Genomic DNA, 20490 nt, shown 5'->3' with positions numbered 1-20490 from the left:
CTGCCGCCCGGGCGGCAGGACGTGGCTCGCGTGCAGGCCGTGCGCAGGACCCTTGGCTCGCGCCGGGGGCTGCTCGGGCTGCGGCTGCCGCCCGGGGCTGGCGCCACCGCGGTAGCCATAGGGGTAGGCGGCTTCGGCGGCACCGTGCGCGGGGTAGAGCGCGGAAGCGGGGTAGGAGGGTTCGCGGGCGGCCCGTGGTGCGTAGTAGGTGGCGGGGGGCTCGCGGCTGTTGCCCGCGTGGGGGAGCTGGGGCTGCTGCGCCGGCAGGTGCTGGGCCGCGGGCGCTGGGGGCTGCTGGTAGCTGGGGCCCCCGCCTGGGCCGCCGTCTCCGCCGCCCGGGCCGCTGTGCTGCGCGTACTCCTCAAAGGGAGGGAACTTGGGCTCGATGTAGTTGGAGTTTATCAAAAACGAGCTCATGGTCATTAATTTGTGAAGTGCAAAAATACTAATTTTTCTCGCGTTGTCGTTTTTCTGGGCTCGCCGAGGCCCCTCCCCCTCCTGCCTCGCTTCCCATCCCCCCTTTCCTCAGCTCCCTTCCCCTCCCCCGCTGTCAAGCGCCCACCCCTCCCCTCCCCCTCCCGCCGCCGCCAACGCCACCAAAGTTCGCGCCGCTCCTCCCCCCCCTCCCGCGCGCACGCGCGCGCGCGCTCGCCTCGGCCCCACGCGCGCCCCGCCTAGTACCCCCACGTGACTCGCCCCCGCCAATGGGCGCGCCGCGCGCGCGGACCCGGATCAGGAAGCGCGCGGGCGGGTGATGGATGCTGCTGTCCGGCCCCGGGCGGAGGGAGGGAGCTGGAGCTTTGGTCACCCCCAGCCCCCCAACTTTGGGTCCTGCTGGCAATTCGGGCCTTGCCAGGGCTTCTGGTTCTCTCGGACGCCCGAGTCGGGCCCTTTTCGTACCCTACTCCTGGTCTAGGCCTCGGGGCAGCCGAGTGGCCGCGGCCCATCGCTGACCTCGGGCCCAGCCTAGCCTGTCCTGGCGTCTTCTAGGGTTCGAGGCCGGCGGAGGGAAGGAATGGCGTGAGGACCAAGGAGATATCCTGATTTTAACCGTGGCCCCGGATTAAAACGAATAAGGCCAACAGATCCATATTTTCACCAGCTGATCCCCTTCCCCACAACGTGCTCGCCGAGTCCGCCCGAGATCCCCTGCTTTGAGAAGCCCGGCAGGAGCCGCAAAGGGTGGGTGGGTGAACAGCTGGGAGAAATCGGCCAGAGGAGCAAGGCCATTGCAATGTAACCGGGTGGGCATTTTTCATTTTTCCTTCCTTTTAGAGACAGAATCTGCTTGAATTTTTAGCTAAGAAAAATCAAAACCTTTCTGATAGCATCTCATTTTGATGGAGGTGTCGGTATGAGACTTAAACATGCTTGCATTTAGTAGGTGCGGCCGTGAGAGAGAAGATAGCCAAAGGGTGGGAATAGATAGCGACGCCGCCACAAAATCGAGCTTCGAAACCAGCAACTTCCTATTTCAGAACAATCCCCAAACAAAAACAAGCTAGGGACAGAATAGGTACCGTGCCCTGTCTGATCGCTGACGGGTCTTTTCCCCCCCGCTAAGAATTTTAGATTTTGTCTTTTGGACGCTGCTTTCTAAGGCTGTATCTGAGGCTAAAGTTACACCTACAGGACAGTCTATAATTTCTGAATTGCTGAAAATTAGCATATTAACGATATCAGTAGCTCTGGAAAGTGGGCGGGGGGGGGGGGGTGGAGAGGACTGTTGCCTGCCATTTGGTAATTGAAATCTGATGGGTAAACTAATTACGCCATTATTAAGAAATAAATTACTTATTAATTCCACCTAATGTTGATCTTTGAGGTAAATACTGATGCCTTAACTCGTAGTGTGTACTTTCCCTTTCTTTTCCTGAGTGACAGACACACCTGGCTCCTCTACTTTTCAGCCCAGATTAAAGCAGTGCAAAGTAGCATAGTCACCATTCTAAAAATACTTTCATATTGGCATGCAAAGCAAGGATTTTTCAGCTGGCGCACCTTAGTTGGTTTTTCAGAGAGCAGGATAAACAGCCTTCTCACAACTGAGTCTCAACCGCAGACAAGGAAAGTTATAGCCTAAGCCTGGAGATACTTCAAAAGGAATGTCAATTCTATCTTCATTTATATCGGTTACTCATATGAGTTACTAAATGCTGGAATATATCCATTTGATGGATAGTCATTTAATGCTTAGCCACATAAAGCCTATTATATGGGACTAATCTTTAAACTAATTTAGGAAAAGAGGTTAAAAAAGGGATCATGTTAGCTTTCCAACTGGAATCACCCTGAAGCGGTACAAAGAGGTTTCCCACATTGGATGTGTGTCTCTGAAGAGTGCCGTCCATCGACATGGGGCACCCTGAAATTTTCTGAAATGAAATCTGAGCCACAGACAGAAATCAATCTTTAGACATCCTCTCTAGAGTTGGGGGGAAATCTAGCCTGTGATACAGCTGCCTAAATCTGTATTTCTCAAAAGCAAGAAAAAATAATATAGACATATATACTATTTTATATGCACAGTATATACACATATGATATAATTTGCAGAACATGGCTTTCTAAGCTTCAGGGGGAAAAAAATGACAAGGAAAATTTGCCTTCCTCCTTATGTCGTCAGCCTTGAGTACTAGGGTCTTAACTATGTCTGTTTAGTATTATTTACAGACACTAAAACACAAAATTCATGTTGTTTAGCCTCAGAACCTTCTACCGAGTTTCTATTTTAAAGTATTAATGAGGCACAGGCACTGTTTTGTATATGGTTAACCTAAACGGGTTAACTGTGCCTGTGTTTTATGTGGTTCTATTACTTGAGGAAGATGGGCTTACACAGAATCCCCCAAGGCCTGTAACTTGTCTTTGTGGTTCCTATCATAAACACAAACGGAGCCAGGACCACCAAGTGTTATCTCACACACCGACATTTTGACATTTTACTGCAAGATTTATGGCTGTAATAAACAATCTCAGTACCTTTTCTGATCCTTCCACAATCTCTCTTTGCAAGCCATAGCATCGTTCCATTGAATCAAATAATCCTTTGAAAAACACTTTAAAAAGCACACACACAAAAACGTCTTGCCTTTACACAAGATCCAACACACCAGAGTAAAGCCAGGAAGAGTCTAACTCAATTAATAAATAAACTGAAGTTTACCAGCAGCATCTCGCCAGAGAAAAGATGGGATGCCCTGAAATCGAGCAGAGCGAGAGCATGCTAATCTTCTCACACCAACTGGCTCCAGTCCCTAGCAGGGTGAAAGCGTTATCCTTTTCTTGGGAAACCGGTGAGCACATTTGCTCATTTCCACGTGCAGAGATAACGTATATTCCCAACAAAAGCTTTCTTAAAATCCCATTAAATGAAATAACTTTTCGTCATGTCCTCGAATCCCAGATGGAAGAGGAGAGCGAAGGGAGTCTAAGGCAGAGGGAGGGCGAAAGGGAGGCAGCGTTTGCAGCCTAGTTTGAATCTGATTTGAATCATTTTGAATATATTTGGAACAGCCTTCCCTCTTGAATGCAACCCTGTCCCAAGTTTCAAAGTGACCGAACAGTGACACCGTGTGCATTTTGTTTCTTATTAATCTTACACATTGACAGTCTTTGTTAAATCACAAGGCGCGCCCTTCACCAGCCGACATTTTCATATTTGTTAGACGCGCTGACCTGAAGTTCACCTCGGCCTTGGACTTTGCGCTTCTAAAAGGTCTATACAGTGCCTTTTAGAGAGCAGGGTGCTTTGCCCAGGTCACTCCTTCTCAGGGAAAACCAAGGGGGAAAAGCAAAGGAAATGTAAACGTTATGGAATGTATTGACTGTATTTGTCCTTTGTTCTTTAGAGCGAGAGTTCTCCAGACTGTTCTGTGTCTGGAGCGCATACGGGAATAGCTGAATTTCAAAATGCCTGATGGTGGTATTTGAGGGCTTCCCCAATACCTACACTAGGCATACAATTTTAGAGACGCAATACTTAATCAGCCATTTGACCAAGTAATTGTTTAAGGGCAGTTTCCTTGTAGTAGTTTATAATAGTGGACACAACCCACACATCAGGATTGAAATTGATATCAGGATTAAACATGAATTTTAACCTGGATTGTGCAAGAGGCCTAAAGATAAAAATCCTCCAAATAAAAAAAGTAGGTACTCTAAAAGCAGTAACTTCTGCAGGTACTTTTTTTTTTTTTTAACTACAAAAACTGGCTAAGAGGTGTCTATGCTTCTTGAAGCTGACATGTTTCTAAGGTGTGGCATGCTTTTAACCAATAACACAATAGCAAGGTTTTCTTGAAGAGACACATAATTGTCTTGGTGAGTAATAGAGGGGGTTTCAGTTTTCTTCATTTCGCTAGCCCAGATGTGGTGAAGTGTTCATTGTTGTAACAGCAATCACCACAGTTGTTTCCTTCTCTTTTCATCTGGCACACCCCCATTTGGCTTCCAGCTCTTGGCCAGAGTAAAAACTTTACACATTGCACAGTGGAAGCAATCTGATGACTTCCATGAAGTCAGTCCTTGGGAAATATTTACTTTGCCACTAAACGTACCTGGCACCAGGAAATCCAATCAACCAGAGTATATTGGGATGATCTCAAAAATCCCTGCAAGAGTCCACATTCTGAGTAGTTGAATTAACTTCTCTCTAAAGTTAAAAAGAACAGCGTAGAAAAAAATTGCATTTTTCTCCTCTGTTTTCCTACACTGATTACTTGAAGTTCAGTAGATAGAAAAGGAAACTATGTCCCCACCCCCCAAAACAGATTCTAATGGCACCAATGGCTAATGTCCGGTGCATGAAAAATAAAATATTGTTTAGTTTTCCACTTGCAACTCACACATGAGGCATTGGTTCCAGTTGGCTTCCTTAACACACTATTCCCTTTCTTTTCGACCCTCTCACCCCTCCTCCTGAGCTTGCTTCCCCTCTCCTTAGCTTTTATTCCAAATGTATTTTTAAAGAGTCTTTTCTGGAGAATAGAAGTCCCTCATGGTGGTCTTAATGAAGTGGTCTGGCATTTATGGATTCCATTTTCCTGTCCAAATGGAATCTTCTTTACAGTTCAGTCATTCACCTACAGACGGTGGCATTTCTCTTACATTTCGTTCAGGGTTAACAACAAACGTAATGAAAAATTTCCAACAACAAGAACATGTTCACGGTACCCATAAGCATTTCCTCGCTGGTGGAAGGTGGGAAGAATCCTGCCCTTCGAGGAGCATTTCCACTTCTTTCCTCCCCTTCCCAGCTCTGAGAACTCTTTGCGACTAGTGGGTGGCGGTTTCCCAAAAACCATTCTGTGTTTGAAAACTGCAAAGAATACATTTTGCAAGGAGTGCCTACGCTTGCCCTTGTCCTCACACACTTTCGGGACCATTGTATGAATGAAAAAGAAAAAGAGGCTGGCCAATCAAAATAACAATTTTCAAATAAAGGAAGTTTCCTGCGCCGTTCTCTTGCCTTTGAAGGTATGGTGAAACGTTGGAGACTTGCTACATTATTTCTTAAAGATCCACTGATGAGTTCTGAGCTTTTTAATTTTGTGACAAACCCACAAACAGCCTCCTGGTTCCCCAACATCTGAGGTGTCGGTGCTTCAGTCATCTATGCCTATTTACCTGCTGCTATTCCCTCAGAATGGGAGCGATAATTCAAGATGAAATACAGCACGTATTACTCTTGAAAAGAGGAATTTTCTATCCTTTCCTCCGTAATTGAGGTCATTCAACCACTAGGGTTCACCTGGAGTCCATACCATGATACACGCGTCACTCCGAGCCATTTTATCTTTTGTGCTGATAGTCAAGATCGCGGCTCTAACATTGACATCAAACTCTGTCTGGGCAGATGACTAAGAGTGCTGCACAACATAAACTTTTGACCCTCAACTTTTTGACCCGCAGTTGCAACGCACTAACCACAAAGATACACAAAGCTGTGCCTCTTCTTTCAGGGGGCAGGGATCCCCCCTCCCAGGACACCCTGCTTCTGCCGCTACCTTTTGGATTAAGAGGGTGGATTGGATATTTTTGTGTTTGTCACTGTATTCCCTGTCAAATCAGCCTCCTACCTCTTCTTGTCAGCACTTAAATAGGAGTGAGATTGTTTTTAAAATCACTCATCATCACATTTACAGGGAAAATTTGGAATAGGGCGGTGGAACCTTGAAAAAAGTGAAAGAAAATAGAGGATGGGGAGAAAGCAGGCAGTGGGAGCCGGAGGCATTTTTCCCCCCTTTATTTAAAAATAAAGACGCAGCCCTAATTGTTGGGAGAGCTGGCCCAGGCAGGCGAGTTGACTGTGAACTTGTACTAAAGCGTGCTCTGCTGGCGATTCCTAGGGTGTGCAGATTTATCTTCTCTGCATTTACTTAACCCGGCAGTGAACTGCACGAGCCTCATTTGTTAGGCGATGACAGACTTCACCTCCAGCAAGGGCTGCTTCACAAAATCGCAATAATTACCCAATAACCTTCATAACAAATATTATTATTGAAAAGACTGGTTTGTGGGGAGGGGACCTGGTGGAAGGACAGCTTCCTTTGTGAAAAAACACCAAACAAAACAGACCTAGGCATATCTTCACTTCTGGGGGTTAGAATGGCCAGCACTGTGGGTCCCCTCTCCTATGTGGGTGGGAACCTAGGCTGACCCCCTCAGCCCCGTCTGGAAGCCCCGTTTATAGTTCTGTCATTGACTGGAAAGAAATTCTGCCTTAGAAGCCAAAGGGATGGAACCCACAACATTCTGCACTCTCCATGGTAGAAGAACCTCGGGACAGACTCTGGAGCTAAGGCAGGGGAGAGGCTTCGAAGGGCAACTTTTAAGCTAAAAGGATTGTTTTCCTCTTTAATAGCCCATCTTTCAGGATGTAATTTGCTCCCCCCTCACTAATTGTTTGGCTATAATACTCTTCACATCTCAACAAATGAACATGACTCTGTTTCTGGTAGAAAATTCTGTCTTGCTCTCCCAGAGCCGCCAACAACGAAGCAGGGGAAAGAGCTGGAGAGAAGGAACCTCGGCATAATGTTGTGAAATCAGACCATGGAAACCCTTACAAACCCCTAAGTAAGTGTGACCAGAAGCTTCCTATTATATTTATAGTTCAGGAAATATTGTCTCTTCAGCTTGTAGAAACAAACGAGGCCCTGCACATACTGAACACCTTCTCCTCTTACAAGATGAGGAGCACAGACAGACATTTCTGCCACCGGCTAAGGCTGGATGTCTTCATAAAGATCTTAATGACAGAGATTTTTTTTTTCTTCTAAGTAAGTTCCTCTGCAAAAACAATTCCAAAGAATGTACAAGAAGAAATACCTTACCTACAAAATGAGCAGGTAACAAACCATCCTCTTTACTATGCTTCCTATGAAAATAGGAAGAAAAAAATTCTCCAATAACACTCATAGGTCTGATTGGATGCTGTGTGTTTTTAAAGTCATTTAACTCCATGTGAGTTAACCTGCTCTCTTAGAAACTCTGAAGTTTTATAAAGATTCCAACAGACAGAAATAAGCAAACTGACCATATTTATAGGCTGTATTTTTTTTTTAACTCAGGGGAAAGATTGTCTATATTGGGTAATGCTGGATATCGGTCCAATAGCCTTTCTGCCCACCCCCACAGCCCAGGGTGAGATGTGGCCACGGAGGTGGTGTGGACGCTTCCTCCAGGCAAGCTACTCAAATGAACGTGACAGAAGTCCTATCACTCTTTTCTGCTACTAATTTTAGTCACCAAGAAATCACTCAACCAAGATCACCAAATGAGTAACTAAAATAAAACCTTAACCCAATATTTTCCAAGAAAGAACCCAAAACTCAGAGCAGCAAAACAAAAACTCCAGAATTCTCAGAGACACACAAAATAACAAAAGAGAACGCAAATAGAGTTCACATTCTAGTTCCCACTAAGATGCGGACACTGAGCGCTGCAATGCCAGTCTTTTCACAGGTCATGCAAGATGACTTCAGGGATTTGCCTTGCCACTGGTTCAGAGAAGTGGGACTTGTGGGAGGGTTTTGATTTTTCAAAAAAAACTTCCCAGGTTTGCTTTTGGGCCTCTGACTTTGGGGACAACTGTTGGACTTATGTTGAGTGTCTGCACAATAAAGTTTGTTGAAATTCCAAAACTGAACTTGAAATCTTTTCACTTTAAGCCCTTAGCAAATATCTTTAGCAATTAGCACTTGAGAAAACTATCCAGCTCCTAAAGAGACAGAAGGTCCTAATGTTTTGTTTGTTTGTTTCATTTCTGAGTTGGAGAATTTGGCTTAATTCTTCCAGGGAATGGGGGAAATCTGCAAGGTCCCTTGTGGGTATCCATCCAGAGAAAGACCCCAGGACAGGCCACAGCATCCCCAGTCACTTTGTCACTGAAGAATGTGAGGGTTTGGGGCCAGAGGGGGTGGTGGCTGAGGCCAAGTTGGAATTGTACCCAGGAAAATTTTACTTCACCTTACTTCGTGGTGGTGCAATATTGGGAACTGTTTTGGAAATCATAGATTATGTAAATTTCCTGGGATCAAACAGAAAGAGCAGCTAACAAAAGAAAGGCGGAAATCTCCTACTGACAAACGACCAATTTCTTCCCTAAACTACCCTTTATGACGTGTCAGGAAAAACAACCTAATGGCTCTGGGGACTTTTAAGTTGGGCATTGAAGACACCTCGACTTCCCCTCAAACTTTAGGGCACAGTTTAGAAGAGAGAGTTTGTATGTTGAGGGGGAGTAAATTTCTCTAATCTTTAGTGTTATCTAGGGGGATCCCTAAGTTGCCTTTTGAGCGTCCTGTGCCTGCATGTTTTAATTCTACAAAGGAGGAGAGGAAAAGGAAAGGAGAGAGCGAGAAGAAAGGGAAGGCGGAAGAAAAGAAAGCGCTTTAACTCCTTTCATTTAGCCTGGGGATTCAAAGACTAAAGTTAAATCCGGCCATAAAGTTTATTGCTTCAGACTCACAGGCGGGTGAGAACAGTCCCACCGAAATAAAAAGAACGTGCAGGCAAACAAGGTTCAGGGCCTGGTCCCGGGTGCGGGGGAGGGGGTGGTGAGCCCTTCCCCCCGCCACCCCCAGGTGGGGACCCGCGGTCCCCGGCGTCCTGGGCTCGGCCTGACAACCCAGGGGCTCAGCCTGGAGGTGCGGCCGGCGCCTCGCCGGCCTCTGCCACCCTCCGGCTCTCCCGAGCCAGCCTGAAACTCGGCCCCGAAGGCAGCCGCCTCAATTCAGTGCTGCCAAATGACCCCGGCCCGCGAAGACATATTGCCACAGCCCCGTAAGGAATCCCGCCAGAGTCCGCCTCGGCCCAGCCCGGGCCTTTCTTTCAAACTCCAAGCACTCCCCAGCGCAGCGCGGCCCTTGGCGCCCGCGGCCGGCGCCCCACTGTCTCCCAGCCCCCACCCTAGGGCTCCGCTACCCCCCGAAGAGGCAGCCCCGCCAGCCCCGGAACGGGGGGCGGCCACGCCAAGTCCCCCCACACAGGCCCATTCGCACACAAAAAATCATCTTTTGCGCCGGCGAGAGCAGCGGAAGTCATTAACATTCGCGGTGGTGCAGCAATTAAAGTTAGGCCTGGGGACGCGGCGGCCACAGGCGCTTTTCACCGGGGTGCCTCCGCAGAGCTGGCTCCTGGCGCTGCTCTTGTGGGCAGAGGAAGAGTTGGCTCTGCCCTTTTGAATTCAGAGGCAACCTCCGAGTTACTGAACCACAGAGAGAGAGAGAGAGAGAGAGAGAGAGAGAGAGAGAGAGAGAGAAAGGGAGGGAGGGAAGGAGATGGAGGAAGAAAGTTTTCAGAGTACAAATAAACTTGAAAGCGCTCAGGAGGCAAGCTTACCTTAACTCGGAGGGAGCCATTTTTCAGAGAGTTTTGAGAACTTGTGGTTTGGACACTTCTGGACCTAAAATTGACAATTTGAATGACCAGGCGGCACACGTAGCCTGCAAAAGAGTCAAATGGAGTCCAGCGTCAGTGAGATTATATGTTATGTGGTATATAATGTTGGATGTCAACTCCCCAAAACCATAAAACTTACTTTAATGGCCCCACGTGACGTTTTATAGCCAGTGAGCCGATCTGTCTGTGCTATGGATGATTTTACGATCTAATTCATAGACAAAACCCTATTCATTTGGCACCCAAATGTCATATAGCCGGAACTGGGGCTTATAAAGTTTACTGTTTTATAACTTTTAAAAGGAAAGACGGCATCAGTGTAAGCAGTCGGTAAATGTGCAAATCTCTAGTTGCGCTTTAGCTGCCCTGAGGAGTTTCCCAATCGAGCTAGGATGGGGTAAGTACCTTCCATTTGTAGCAAATTAATTGTAGCAAAAGAAGCCAACCGGGCTCAGGGTGAGGAATGGGAAGGGGTGCCTGGGTGGGTCAGAGGCAGAGGGTTTGGGGGCCACAATGTGGCACAGCAGCCTCTTCAGCAAGTGGAGGCCTAGGATGTGACCTCAGGAAAGAGGCAGCATCAGTGTGGGCCCTGAGGGCTGTTAACAAAGCCCTGTGCTTTGCTCCTTTCTCTTTCTTCCTCTTTTTTGTACCCAGCAAGTTAACTTGGTTTCCTCAGAGATGGGCAGGTCGGACTCAGGCTTGAGAACCACCTACAGCGTTTCCACCTTCTGCCCTGCACTCTGATGGGTCAGAGTTAGGGAGGTCGCGGGTCAGGGTGTTGGTCTGAGGTCTCCTTCACAGGCAGGCTGCTCAGGTAGCCTCAGACTCCCTGCCTTCCAGCACTGGACAGACAGACGGAAGAACAGAAAGAGCCGCTTGCTATTTGGCACAAACCAGACCAAGAGAACTTACAATAGAAAGTTTATTTTTTTGTTTCCAGTCAGTATTTTTTCCTTAAAAACAAATACAAAAAAAAAAAAAAAAAGCTGATCACAGTTTGCTTAAACAGCCAGACTCGGACAATATTTGTAACTTTGTTCACAAAAACATACATCACTGAAGCTGCGCTTATAAGAGCCACTTCCAGAGTTCGTGCAAAGGGTCCTACAAAGGCACGCAGGGACACACCGCTTGGAGTCACAGTTTTCGTCACAGAGTCACTAGTCACTACACGTCAAACAAGTTAAGTTGTGTCTCATCAAGTCACCTCTACAACAGCATTAATTACACAAGGAATATAGGTAGTTTGAATAAAAATATCTTTAACAGCTTGGAGCTATTGAGACAGGAACACTTCCACTCACATGCACAGTTAAACAACTGGAGTGCAACACAACATTGGCACTAAACGAGGTTGAAGGGGGACTTTTTTGTGTGGTTTTTTTCCTCTTTTTTTTTTGTTAGAGTTACTTCAAGTAACACAGCTTGCTTCATATAAATAAGTTAAAACATCTATTTTTTTTTTCAAGACAAAGCCATTCAGGACAAAGAGATGAACAGAAAGCAGATCTACTTATACAGGCGCTATAATGGCAATAAACAGGCTCATGATTAAAAGATGAATTAGGGCAACAAGAACAGGGCTTCTTCACAGAAGGAACACAAGGGAGTTTCAGAAAGTCACCTTAGTACTGACACTACGCGGGATCCGCTAATACTGCTCAGTACTTTAAACGCTCAAATACTCAGGGGCGGAAGGCCCCTCCTGCCGCCGCCATGCTCATGCTTTTCAGCTTATTATCTTTTTTCCACTTCATTCTCCGGTTTTGGAACCAGATTTTAATTTGTCTCTCGGAGAGGCAAAGAGCATGTGCTATTTCAATCCTTCTTCGGCGGGTCAGGTAGCGGTTGAAGTGGAACTCCTTCTCCAGCTCCAGGGTCTGGTAGCGCGTGTAGGCCGTCCGGGCCCTTTTGCCTTCCGGGCCGCCTATGTTGTCTGCAACAGAAAAGTCAGCGATTTAGCCACCAACTCCTCAGCCCCTGGTTACCCAAGTCAGCTGGACGAGCCAGGGTTCCTGAGCAAGGAACAGGGGAGAAAAAGCTCAACAAGTCCTCTCTCCTCACCCGCCCACCCCTCCCCAATTTCCTTCCCTCTTCCTTTCTAGAGAGAAAACAATACAATTTGGACTCTGGGAACAATCGGCCCATCTGAGGCTGGAGCCGCGTCCCGAAGGATCGCCCGGCTTTCCTTCACCCCTCTCCTGCCCTCTGGCCCTGCCCCTGGCACCCCGAGGCGGGGAACAGCCCTCCCAGGCAGCCCACCTCTCAGAAACCCACGGAAGCCAGGCCCTTTCCTGAGCGTCCAAGTGGCCTCCAGGTCACCCTCCCTTAAAGTTCCAGCCCCGCGAGCCGCCTTCTGTTCCAGCCTGCACGCTTGGGGCGCCTGCTTTCTTTTTCTTCCCTTTCCTGCTGTCCCTTCTGCTCCCAAACTTCAGAATCCCGCCGGCTCTCGCCTCGATTATTCCCCCCCAAGCCCCTTTTCGGGGACTCTAATTAGTAACGCTGTTTCCCCAGCGTAGCCCTCCTCATAAATTATCCGTCCTGACAAGCCCGATTCACGGCCCCTACTGCCATCCTCTACCTCTCTGCGCCCTGCTCGGCTGGCTTGACCCGGGAGCGCGTTCCGAGGCGCTGGGGTTCGATATGGCATTTTTCCTTTTCCCCCCGTTGCACCGTCTAAACTTGCTTGGCCAGCGGCCCTTCTCCACCACCCCCCTCCCCATTTGCGAGCGCTGGGCGCTGCAGAGAAGAGAAGGTGAAAGGAGGAGAGCAGGGGAAGGAGAACGGCGGGGAGAGACTCCACAGGGCTGGGAGAGGCGAGACCAGGAGAGAGATGGGGAGAGAGGGCGGTAAAGGAGAGAGGGGGGACCGAAAGCCGCGCCCCCGCGGCCGCGTGGATTTAGAAAAAGGCTGGCTTTACCATGACTTATGTGCAGCTTGCGCATCCAGGGGTAGATCTGGGGTTGGGCGGGCGGCGCCGGGCTCGGCTCGCTCTGCGCGCTCGCCTGCTCGCTGCTGGCGGGGGCGTCCTCCTCGGCTCCGGACGCCGTGCCAACCCCCTCTCTGCTGCTGATGTGGGTGCTGCCGGCGTTGGCCGAGGCGCCGCTGGAGTTGCCCAGGGAGTTTTTCCCGCCGTGGTGGCTGTCGCTGCCGGGCGAGGGGGCCACGGCGGAGCAGGGCAGCGGGTCGGGCGGAGGCGAGTGCGTGGACGTGGCCGGCTGGCTGTACCTGGGCTCGGCAGGCGCCGCGCTGGCGCCGGCCGCGTAGCTGCGGGCGCGCTCCCCGGAGCCAAAGTGGCCGGAGCCGGAGCGGCCGACGCTGAGATCCATGCCATTGTAGCCGTAGCCGTACCTGCCGGAGTGCATGCTCGCCGAGTCCCTGAATTGCTCGCTCACGGAACTATGATCTCCATAATTATGCAACTGGTAGTCCGGGCCATTTGGATAGCGACCGCAAAATGAGTTTACAAAATAAGAGCTCATTTGTTTTTTGATATGTGTGCTTGATTTGTGGCTCGCGGTCGTTTGTGCGTCTATAGCACCCTTGCACAATTTATGATGAATTATGGAAATGACTGGGACATGTACTTGGTTCCCTCCTACGTAGGCACCCAAATATGGGGTACGACTTCGAATCACGTGCTTTTGTTGTCCAGTCGTAAATCCTGCCTGATGACCTCTAGAGGTAAACTCGTGCACTAATGGGGGAGTTGGGTGGAGGCAAGAGGGGTGGCGCGCGCGCCCCAGGCGCGTGCCCGCCACCCGCCGCCGCCGTTCAGTCGGACTCGAGCGCCACCCGCTGGAGGCAGGGCGCATCGCTCCGCTTCCGACCGAGGGCTGCAAGGGCCGGGGTCGAATTGAGGTTACAGCCCATTATGGCAAAATTATTGCATTTCCCTCGCAGTTCCATTAGGATGTACCAATTGTGAGGCCGTCAGCTGCCGATCGCGCGCCCGGCGAGGATGCAGAGGATTGGGGGGAGACGGTGACTTGGATTTTATTTACAACAACTTTATTTCCCCGCTGTGCAGCCCCTCTTATTTTTGTGTTGAGGTTGGGGTCGGTTTTGCCCGTCGTGCCGGCAGCTCTGAAATTTGAAAATACAGATATCACCTTCGGGGAAGGGGGGAGGCCATTTAGCCAATTGGAGAAATAAATCCTGCCCGCAGCAGCAGCTACAATTACGGCTCTGTTTTTTTTTGTGAGTGCATGAGGGACAGTGTCCCTGCCGCTCTTAAATGACAGGCGTCTATTAAAGATAGCTTTTGTGTAGTGTTTCTCCGAGGCGAGGTCAAATTCCATACACTTTTATAACCGGAGTCGATTTTTCTTTCGTGCAAATATGGTTTTCGTGTCATTAGTTCGCTATTTGATTTGCTTTAAGTATCCAGCCTGGAGAATCTTCACCACCAGGTCCCTTTCCTCGAGCCAGCCGGGCCCCAATTCGGAGGGTTCTCGGTGAACCCAGCGAGTGGGCCCAGGCTCCCCGCAGCCACAGAAGCTGTTTGGGGGCTGGGAATCCGTGGGCCGAGTTATTAGGGTCTTGCTTAGATCTCCAGGAGTAAAATGAGGGTGCTAATGGAAGCATTTCGTGTTAGTGCCTAGGATCTTCCTAGTTATTTTCCTGGGTCCTGAAAGACGAAAGTGAATCACGAATGTAGCCGAAAGGCATGGAGGGTACTTCCCGCTGGAGGCTGAGCGTCGCAGGCACCCCTGGCACATTTGGAAACCAGGACTCTTGCCGTTCCCATGGCCCTGGGCCCCCTCCTTAGGTCCTTAGCCACTCTCTGGTGGCTGCGCAGGCACTGTCGGAGGCGGGGATCCGGGATCCGGAGCTGGAGACTTCGGGAGCCCAGTCTCTCCCGGGGCTGTAAAGTTCCACCCGCGCTCAGGTTGGGTCGGCTCAGCTGAGGCTGCTTCTCTTCCACGGACGGTCGCGCGCGGGCCGAGAGACAAGGCTGTCTCAGGGCCCCCTTTGTTCCTCACGCTTCTTCTTGTCTAGGGGCGGCCTGGGATGCCACCAAAGTGCTGGGGCCCCAGCCTTTATGCCCCCTCTTTCCAGTGGCCGGAGTCGATTTGGTGGTGCCCTCCGGGACTTGGTGGCGAGGGACCGAGGCGAAAACGCCCAGGCACCAAAAGGGGCTCGGCCCAGGTTCTTTCCTCTCCAGCAACCCCGCGTCCCGAGCTCAGGGGCGCGCAAAGGCGCTAGCACAAGAGCCGGGGACGAATTCGGGGCGCGCCCTGGGATCCGAAGCCGGCTAGGGCAGCCTTGGAGAGCGGGACCGGGTGTGCAGTGCGCCCCGCTCCACCGCTGAGATTGGCTGTGTGTGGGATTTTGTGTGTGTGTGAGAAATAAATGCTCAGGCGTTTGCAAAGCTCCCGGCTCCCCTGAAGCTGCAGAAGCCCCCCGGATGGGGGCAGGCGGGGGGAGAAAAGTTGGGGAGCAGGCGAAGGCAAGGGGGCAAAGCCGAGGGAGGTTGCGGTGCTGGCCTGGTCCCTGCCCAGGCGTCTACTCGCCCGCCTTTGCCTCAGCGTCCTCCCCGCTGGGCTGTGTGGAATTGATGAGTTTATTTTCCTTTTTCCACTTCATGCGGCGGTTCTGGAACCAGATCTTGATCTGGCGCTCGGTGAGGCAGAGCGCGTTGGCGATCTCAATGCGGCGGCGCCGCGTCAGGTAGCGGTTGAAGTGGAACTCCTTCTCCAGCTCCAGCGTCTGGTAGCGCGTGTAGGTCTGGCGGCCTCGGCGCCCGTGACTTCCATACACGGCACCTGCGGGCAGAAATGGCCGGGCGCCAGTGAGCCAGGAGGATCCCGGCCGCCGAACCAGTCAGACCCGCGCCCCGCGCCACTGGCCTCTAAGCTGGAAACCACCCCTCTCCACTCCAGCCTCTTTCGCTGTGTCTAAGGCCGAAATCGGGAAGGATGGGAGAAGATTCTTTCATACCAAGCGAGATGTTTTCCACCTAAGACAACCTGAAGTGAGAACTTATTGTTTTTGAAAAATCTGCTCTGCAAGAAAACCATTACAGGCAAAAGGAATAGAATGAGCATTCTTAATTCAGGGTAGCTGGGTCGTGTTTTTGTGGGAGTGCAGAGCTTGTGTCTGGAAGTGATGGGTGTGGAGCCCTGTGAGTAGGGTAGACACTCGGAACTCACACACGAATCTCCGTGAAGGTGTTACTGTGGCCAGACATGTCAGGACTCAACATGTTTTTTGGAAAATGAAAACTGGTCAGCCCTCTCAAATCTTTGCAAACGCCCCCAAATTGTATGGCCCTTCTGCAAAATGCAGAGCTCCCTTGGAAAAAAACAAAACAAAACAAAACAAAACAAAACAAAACAACACAAGGCTTTTAAAGCAAAACACTAGAAGCTTAAAAATCTGCACTGGGTTCTGTCCTAGGATTCTCTGTTGAGTTTTTGGAAACCAGAGGCAAAGGGATGGAGCTATGGGCCATCTGGGGTTTCTGGAAATGTAGGACTGTGATGGGCTATCTGTTCTGGTGCCAAAGGAACCCAAGGTTGGGGGGCTCCCCCCAGGCTGGGCATGTGAGACTCAGGCAGGGCCTCAAAAGGAGGCAGAAGTTGGCTAAGAGTGAGCAGTTGAGTGGAAGGGGGAGGAGGGAAGGGAGGAGAAAGAGGAAAAAAAAAATCCTGAGGCTGGGGATGTGGCCCTCCAAGGCTTTGGGGAGACACTAGAAGAGGCCAGGTGAGAGCCTCTAACTACATGGGGTTTTGAAGGGCAGAAAGGAGAGGGATTGGGGGGTGAAGGGGAATGATCAGTGATGGGTGCAGAAGGCCATCTTCTACTTGGGGATCTGTGCAGGGTGTTTCCAGGGGGAAGTGTGGGCAGGCACTCCCTCCCCTCCAGCCTCACTCTCTGTTCAGGTTGCCCCTGTCACAGGGTCTCACGTAGGGTGGCAGTGACCCCTCTCGATCCCCTAGGGTGTCACCTTACATGGACACCAGTGCCGTGCCTTCACTCTGCCACAGCTTGATTGCCTCAGTGGGAATGGTTTAGTTTTCTTTTTTCTTTCTTTTTCTTTAATCTCTTAAAAAAGCCAAAGAAACTTTGTTCATTCTTTCCTCCTTTCTTTCCATTTCCTCTTTCTAATTTCCGTCTCCTCCTTCCTTCCTTCCTTCTTTCCCTGCCCCCTTCCCCCTCTCCCTCCACTCTCTTGGGGGGGCTGCGGGGAAATGCCTTACCCGCGCAGGAGTTCATCCGCTGCATCCAGGGGTAAACAGGGCTCGTGTACTTCCGGTCGGTGCCTTCGTCATGGAGGGCTTTGCCCGGCACGCTGCTGCTGTCGGGTTTGTACTGCTGCTCGGGAGAAAAGTGCAGGTAGTCCCCGGGGCCCCTCTGCTTGCCACTGCCTGAGGGCGAGGCGCCACTGAGGTCCTTATCAGAATAGAAACACGAGGCCCCGTACTCGTAGGACGCCCGGTTGCAGGCCAGGACCGAGTTGGACTGTTGGTAGAAACAAGGTGAGGTGTACGTCTTGTCCGGGAGGCTCGACGCCCCGTACGAGGCCGGGAAGGGCCTCAGCGCGTCATAACCAGCCGGGTAGAGGGGCAGCTGGCCCAAGAAGGAGTCCTGGCCGCTGGGCAGGCTCCCGGGGAAAGTGGGATTCACAAAATAGGAACTCATTTGCGCGCCCCTCTGCAGGACTGTGATTTGTTGTGTATTAGTACATCTGGCTATAACTATTAGTAGTCATCGAACTGGTTTGTTTCTGGATGGCCGAACGCCAAAAGCGACAGCAGCAAATCGCACCAGCTGACGCGGCGGCGGCCAATGGGAGCGAGCGCTGGAGCCCGCTCCCCGGGGACCGCGGCGACCGAGGCAGCAAAGTTACAAACAGCCCCCAGCCCGCCCGCCCGCCGCCCGCCCGGCAGATTAATGGGCGCGCACAGCCAGCCGGCCCGGCTCTCTTTCCGAACGCCAGCGGCGGGCACGGCCCGGGCAGGGGCGTGCGAATCAGGCCGGGGTAGGGGCATTAGAGTCCAGGCCGCCGCAAAGGCCCCGCCAGGCCCGCTCCCTCCTCCTCCCCTTCTTGCCTTTTCGGATTTTGCTGGTTTTTCTTTCCAAACAGGAAACCTGACAGCCCCGCGCCGGGAGGGGCGGTGACCACGACGGCTTAGCTCCCGGCCGGCTTGCCCGCCCCGCAGGGCCCTGAGCGTGCCCCTCCTTCTGCACTCCCCCGCCCGTGGGTGCGGGTTCCGGGACTGAAGAAGGGGGCCTGAGAAACCAGGCCTTCACGCCCAGCTCCTCACTCCTGCGTCTTAGGAATCCGTGCATCCCTTCCCTCTTTCCTTCCCACTCCCACCAAGGGCCTGGGCCTCGCTACCGCCTGGAGCCGAAGGCTCACCTCGAGCTGACCAGATCGCGGCTAAACGTCTTCCCCTGGCAGCCCCATCCGCCCACATACAACACGTCTCCTTGGAGTCCAGACGGGCTCCCCTCCAATGGCCAACGACCGCCTGGCCTCAAAGCACCCCACAAGCTGTGCGTCCCCGTACCACCTTTGAACCCAGGAATCCAGAGGCCAGAAACCACTGGTTTCAACAAGAAAGGGACCTAGAGGGGAGTGGCCTGGAGACTGAGCTTCCAAGCAAAACGGGGGAACCTGCTCCCCTCACCCAGCCCTTGGGACTCGTCCTCTCAACACCCGAAGTGCTCAGAGCTGAGACAGATCCAGATGTGGAATATCTGTCCTCTTTCTGGAGGCACGGCATCCCAAGGTCCCTGCCGAGCCAGGCATAGAGGGCAGCTGGGATGTCCCAAAGGCTGTGGGGTAATTGATGTGCTTGGTTTCTGGGGTGCCCGACAGCCCGCACTTTCCTGGGGTGTACCCTCTCCCCTGCCTTTCCTGGGACTGCTGGGGGCCTGCCGGTTGCAGTTGCCCCAGTGCCGGGAACAGTTGCCTCACGGGCTCCAGGAATCGTCTGCATTGCTTTTGCCGTTGTCACAGGCCTGGCCTTTCCCAGACAGGAGGTGAAAAGCGTGTCCCTGGCTGCCCTTGCTTGATAGGTGTGCCTTGGGGATAGTTGACTTTTACAGCACATGGATCAATCTCATTTTGTAAAACGTGGTATCTTTCCAATGGCATTTTTACAACTGTATTTGTTGGGCTTGTAAAACCCTTGAATTAGCTTTAAAATCCTCAATTCTGTGGAGGCTGAAGAAAGACTATTTATTCAATTTGGTTGAATTTCCGGAGGACGTTTCTAAGATCTGTAAAACTCTGATGAATGCAGGCTGATGGGGTTCAGGACTTGGGGGTGGCAATGCCCTCCTGGAATCTGACAACGACTTCCTTAATCTCCTCCTTGCTTTTTGATTTTTTTTTTTTGGCCCTGCCCTCACTTCCCTCAAAGGGAGAAAACTGGGAAAGGACTGGGCTAAGGGTGGCCTCCACAGAACCTAGCAAGCACCCTAGAAAGTGGCTGTTGCCCACGCGATGGGGTCTACACCCAGAAGCCTTCTCCCTGTGCCCCAATCAATCCACGCTGGGAAAGTTTCTCCTTTGCATATGTAAAAAGGGCCTGGCAGGAGAAGAGAGAATGTAACATTTCCCTGGAATTTCTTCAGGGAATGGACCCGATAGGTGAAAATGAAAACTCAAGTAAAAAATTTTAAAGGGAACTTTTTTTTTTTAAGGCTATGTCCAAAGAAAATCATGTTTGAGTTATTGTTTCCTAAACAAGACCATCAGATGACAGTGACGTCAAGCAAATTATTATTATATAAGACAAAAATAACTGTTGGGAGATGTTGAGAAATGTTTACATTTATAATTTCTGCTTCATACCTCCAGGTCTCACACAGCATTGGGAGTGATGGCAGTTGACTACATATACTACTATTGTTATTATTTGTTATGGGTTGACTTAGATTCTTGATCTAATAATTACCCCCCAGACAATGACAGAATTTGATTTCTCAGCTAAGAGCCAAAAACCATTGTGTTTCTAGCTTCTATAGGCAGTGAGACAGAAAAAAATAAATTAAATTGAAATCTCCAGGTGTTAGCCAAGGCTGGTACATATCAGGTTGGCAACGGCCCAATTTATTTCTCCAACCAGCTTTAGGTGCATATATATATATATATATATATATATATATAGAGAGAGAGAGAGAGAGAGAGAGAGAGAGAGAGACACACACACCCACTCAGGCAAAAATAGGAGCCCCAGACGCTGGAGGGAGCCTCTCCTGGAATAGTGAGAATGGCTATCAGGACTCTCTCTTCTAGGTCAAAGCCACAGAGAAGGTCTACTTACCTTTCAGCTGCTCTTCAAGGGGGACTGGATGGTGAGCAGGGCCCCACAGTCCGCCCTTTCTCTGGGCTGCCCACTCGACCTCCGCCAGCTTGGAGGGCGGCCCGCCGGTGTGTGGGGGGGACCTTGAGGGCCACCCGGGCCGCCTGGATCTGTAGCCCAGGCCAGAGCCCATAGCATACAGGTGCGGCCTCTGCCTGTCACAGGCCCTCGCCTGACGCCAAAGCCCGCCTTCCTTGCCATAGCCAATCCTCCTCAGGGCCAGCCAGGCCTGCAGGCCTCGGGGCCAGGAATGGTCTCTCCG

At 51.0% G+C, this 20490-nt stretch overlaps 4 protein-coding genes across 5 annotated transcripts in view; all 4 read right to left on the bottom strand.

The window, feature by feature from the left end:
• HOXA4 (homeobox A4) overlaps positions 1–512 on the bottom strand; it is a 2680-nt gene extending 2168 nt beyond the window's left edge. Inside the window, exon 1 of the mRNA XM_040472394.1 lies at positions 1–512. Within this exon, the coding sequence (XP_040328328.1) occupies positions 1–423 (423 nt within the window). The 5' untranslated portion in view covers positions 424–512.
• Positions 1–20490, bottom strand: part of HOXA3 (homeobox A3) — a 45492-nt gene that overhangs the window by 23221 nt on the left and 1781 nt on the right. For both annotated transcript variants that reach the window (XM_040472383.1, XM_040472385.1), the window contains exon 2: positions 9847–9950. The gene's annotated coding sequence lies outside the window, so the exon portion shown is untranslated. The remainder of the gene's footprint in view (positions 1–9846; positions 9951–20490) is intronic.
• HOXA5 (homeobox A5) lies at positions 11285–15412 on the bottom strand. The gene is made up of 2 exons (XM_040472388.1): positions 12827–15412; positions 11285–11842 (listed from the first exon to the last, which is right to left on the bottom strand). The coding sequence occupies exons 1-2, from the start codon at positions 13719–13721 to the stop codon at positions 11592–11594; spliced, it is 1146 nt and encodes a 381-aa protein (XP_040328322.1). The 5' UTR covers positions 13722–15412; the 3' UTR covers positions 11285–11591.
• HOXA6 (homeobox A6) lies at positions 14531–20128 on the bottom strand. Its single transcript, XM_040472393.1, has 2 exons — positions 17112–20128; positions 14531–15674 (listed from the first exon to the last, which is right to left on the bottom strand). The coding sequence occupies exons 1-2, from the start codon at positions 17551–17553 to the stop codon at positions 15415–15417; spliced, it is 702 nt and encodes a 233-aa protein (XP_040328327.1). The 5' UTR covers positions 17554–20128; the 3' UTR covers positions 14531–15414.

This window comes from Herpailurus yagouaroundi, unplaced genomic scaffold, assembly GCF_014898765.1.
Source record: "Herpailurus yagouaroundi ecotype Mexico unplaced genomic scaffold, PumYag 100, whole genome shotgun sequence".
Lineage (NCBI taxonomy): Eukaryota > Metazoa > Chordata > Mammalia > Carnivora > Felidae > Herpailurus > Herpailurus yagouaroundi.
Note: the sequence above shows the minus strand (reverse complement) of the source record. Positions and strands in the feature narration are given on the sequence as shown.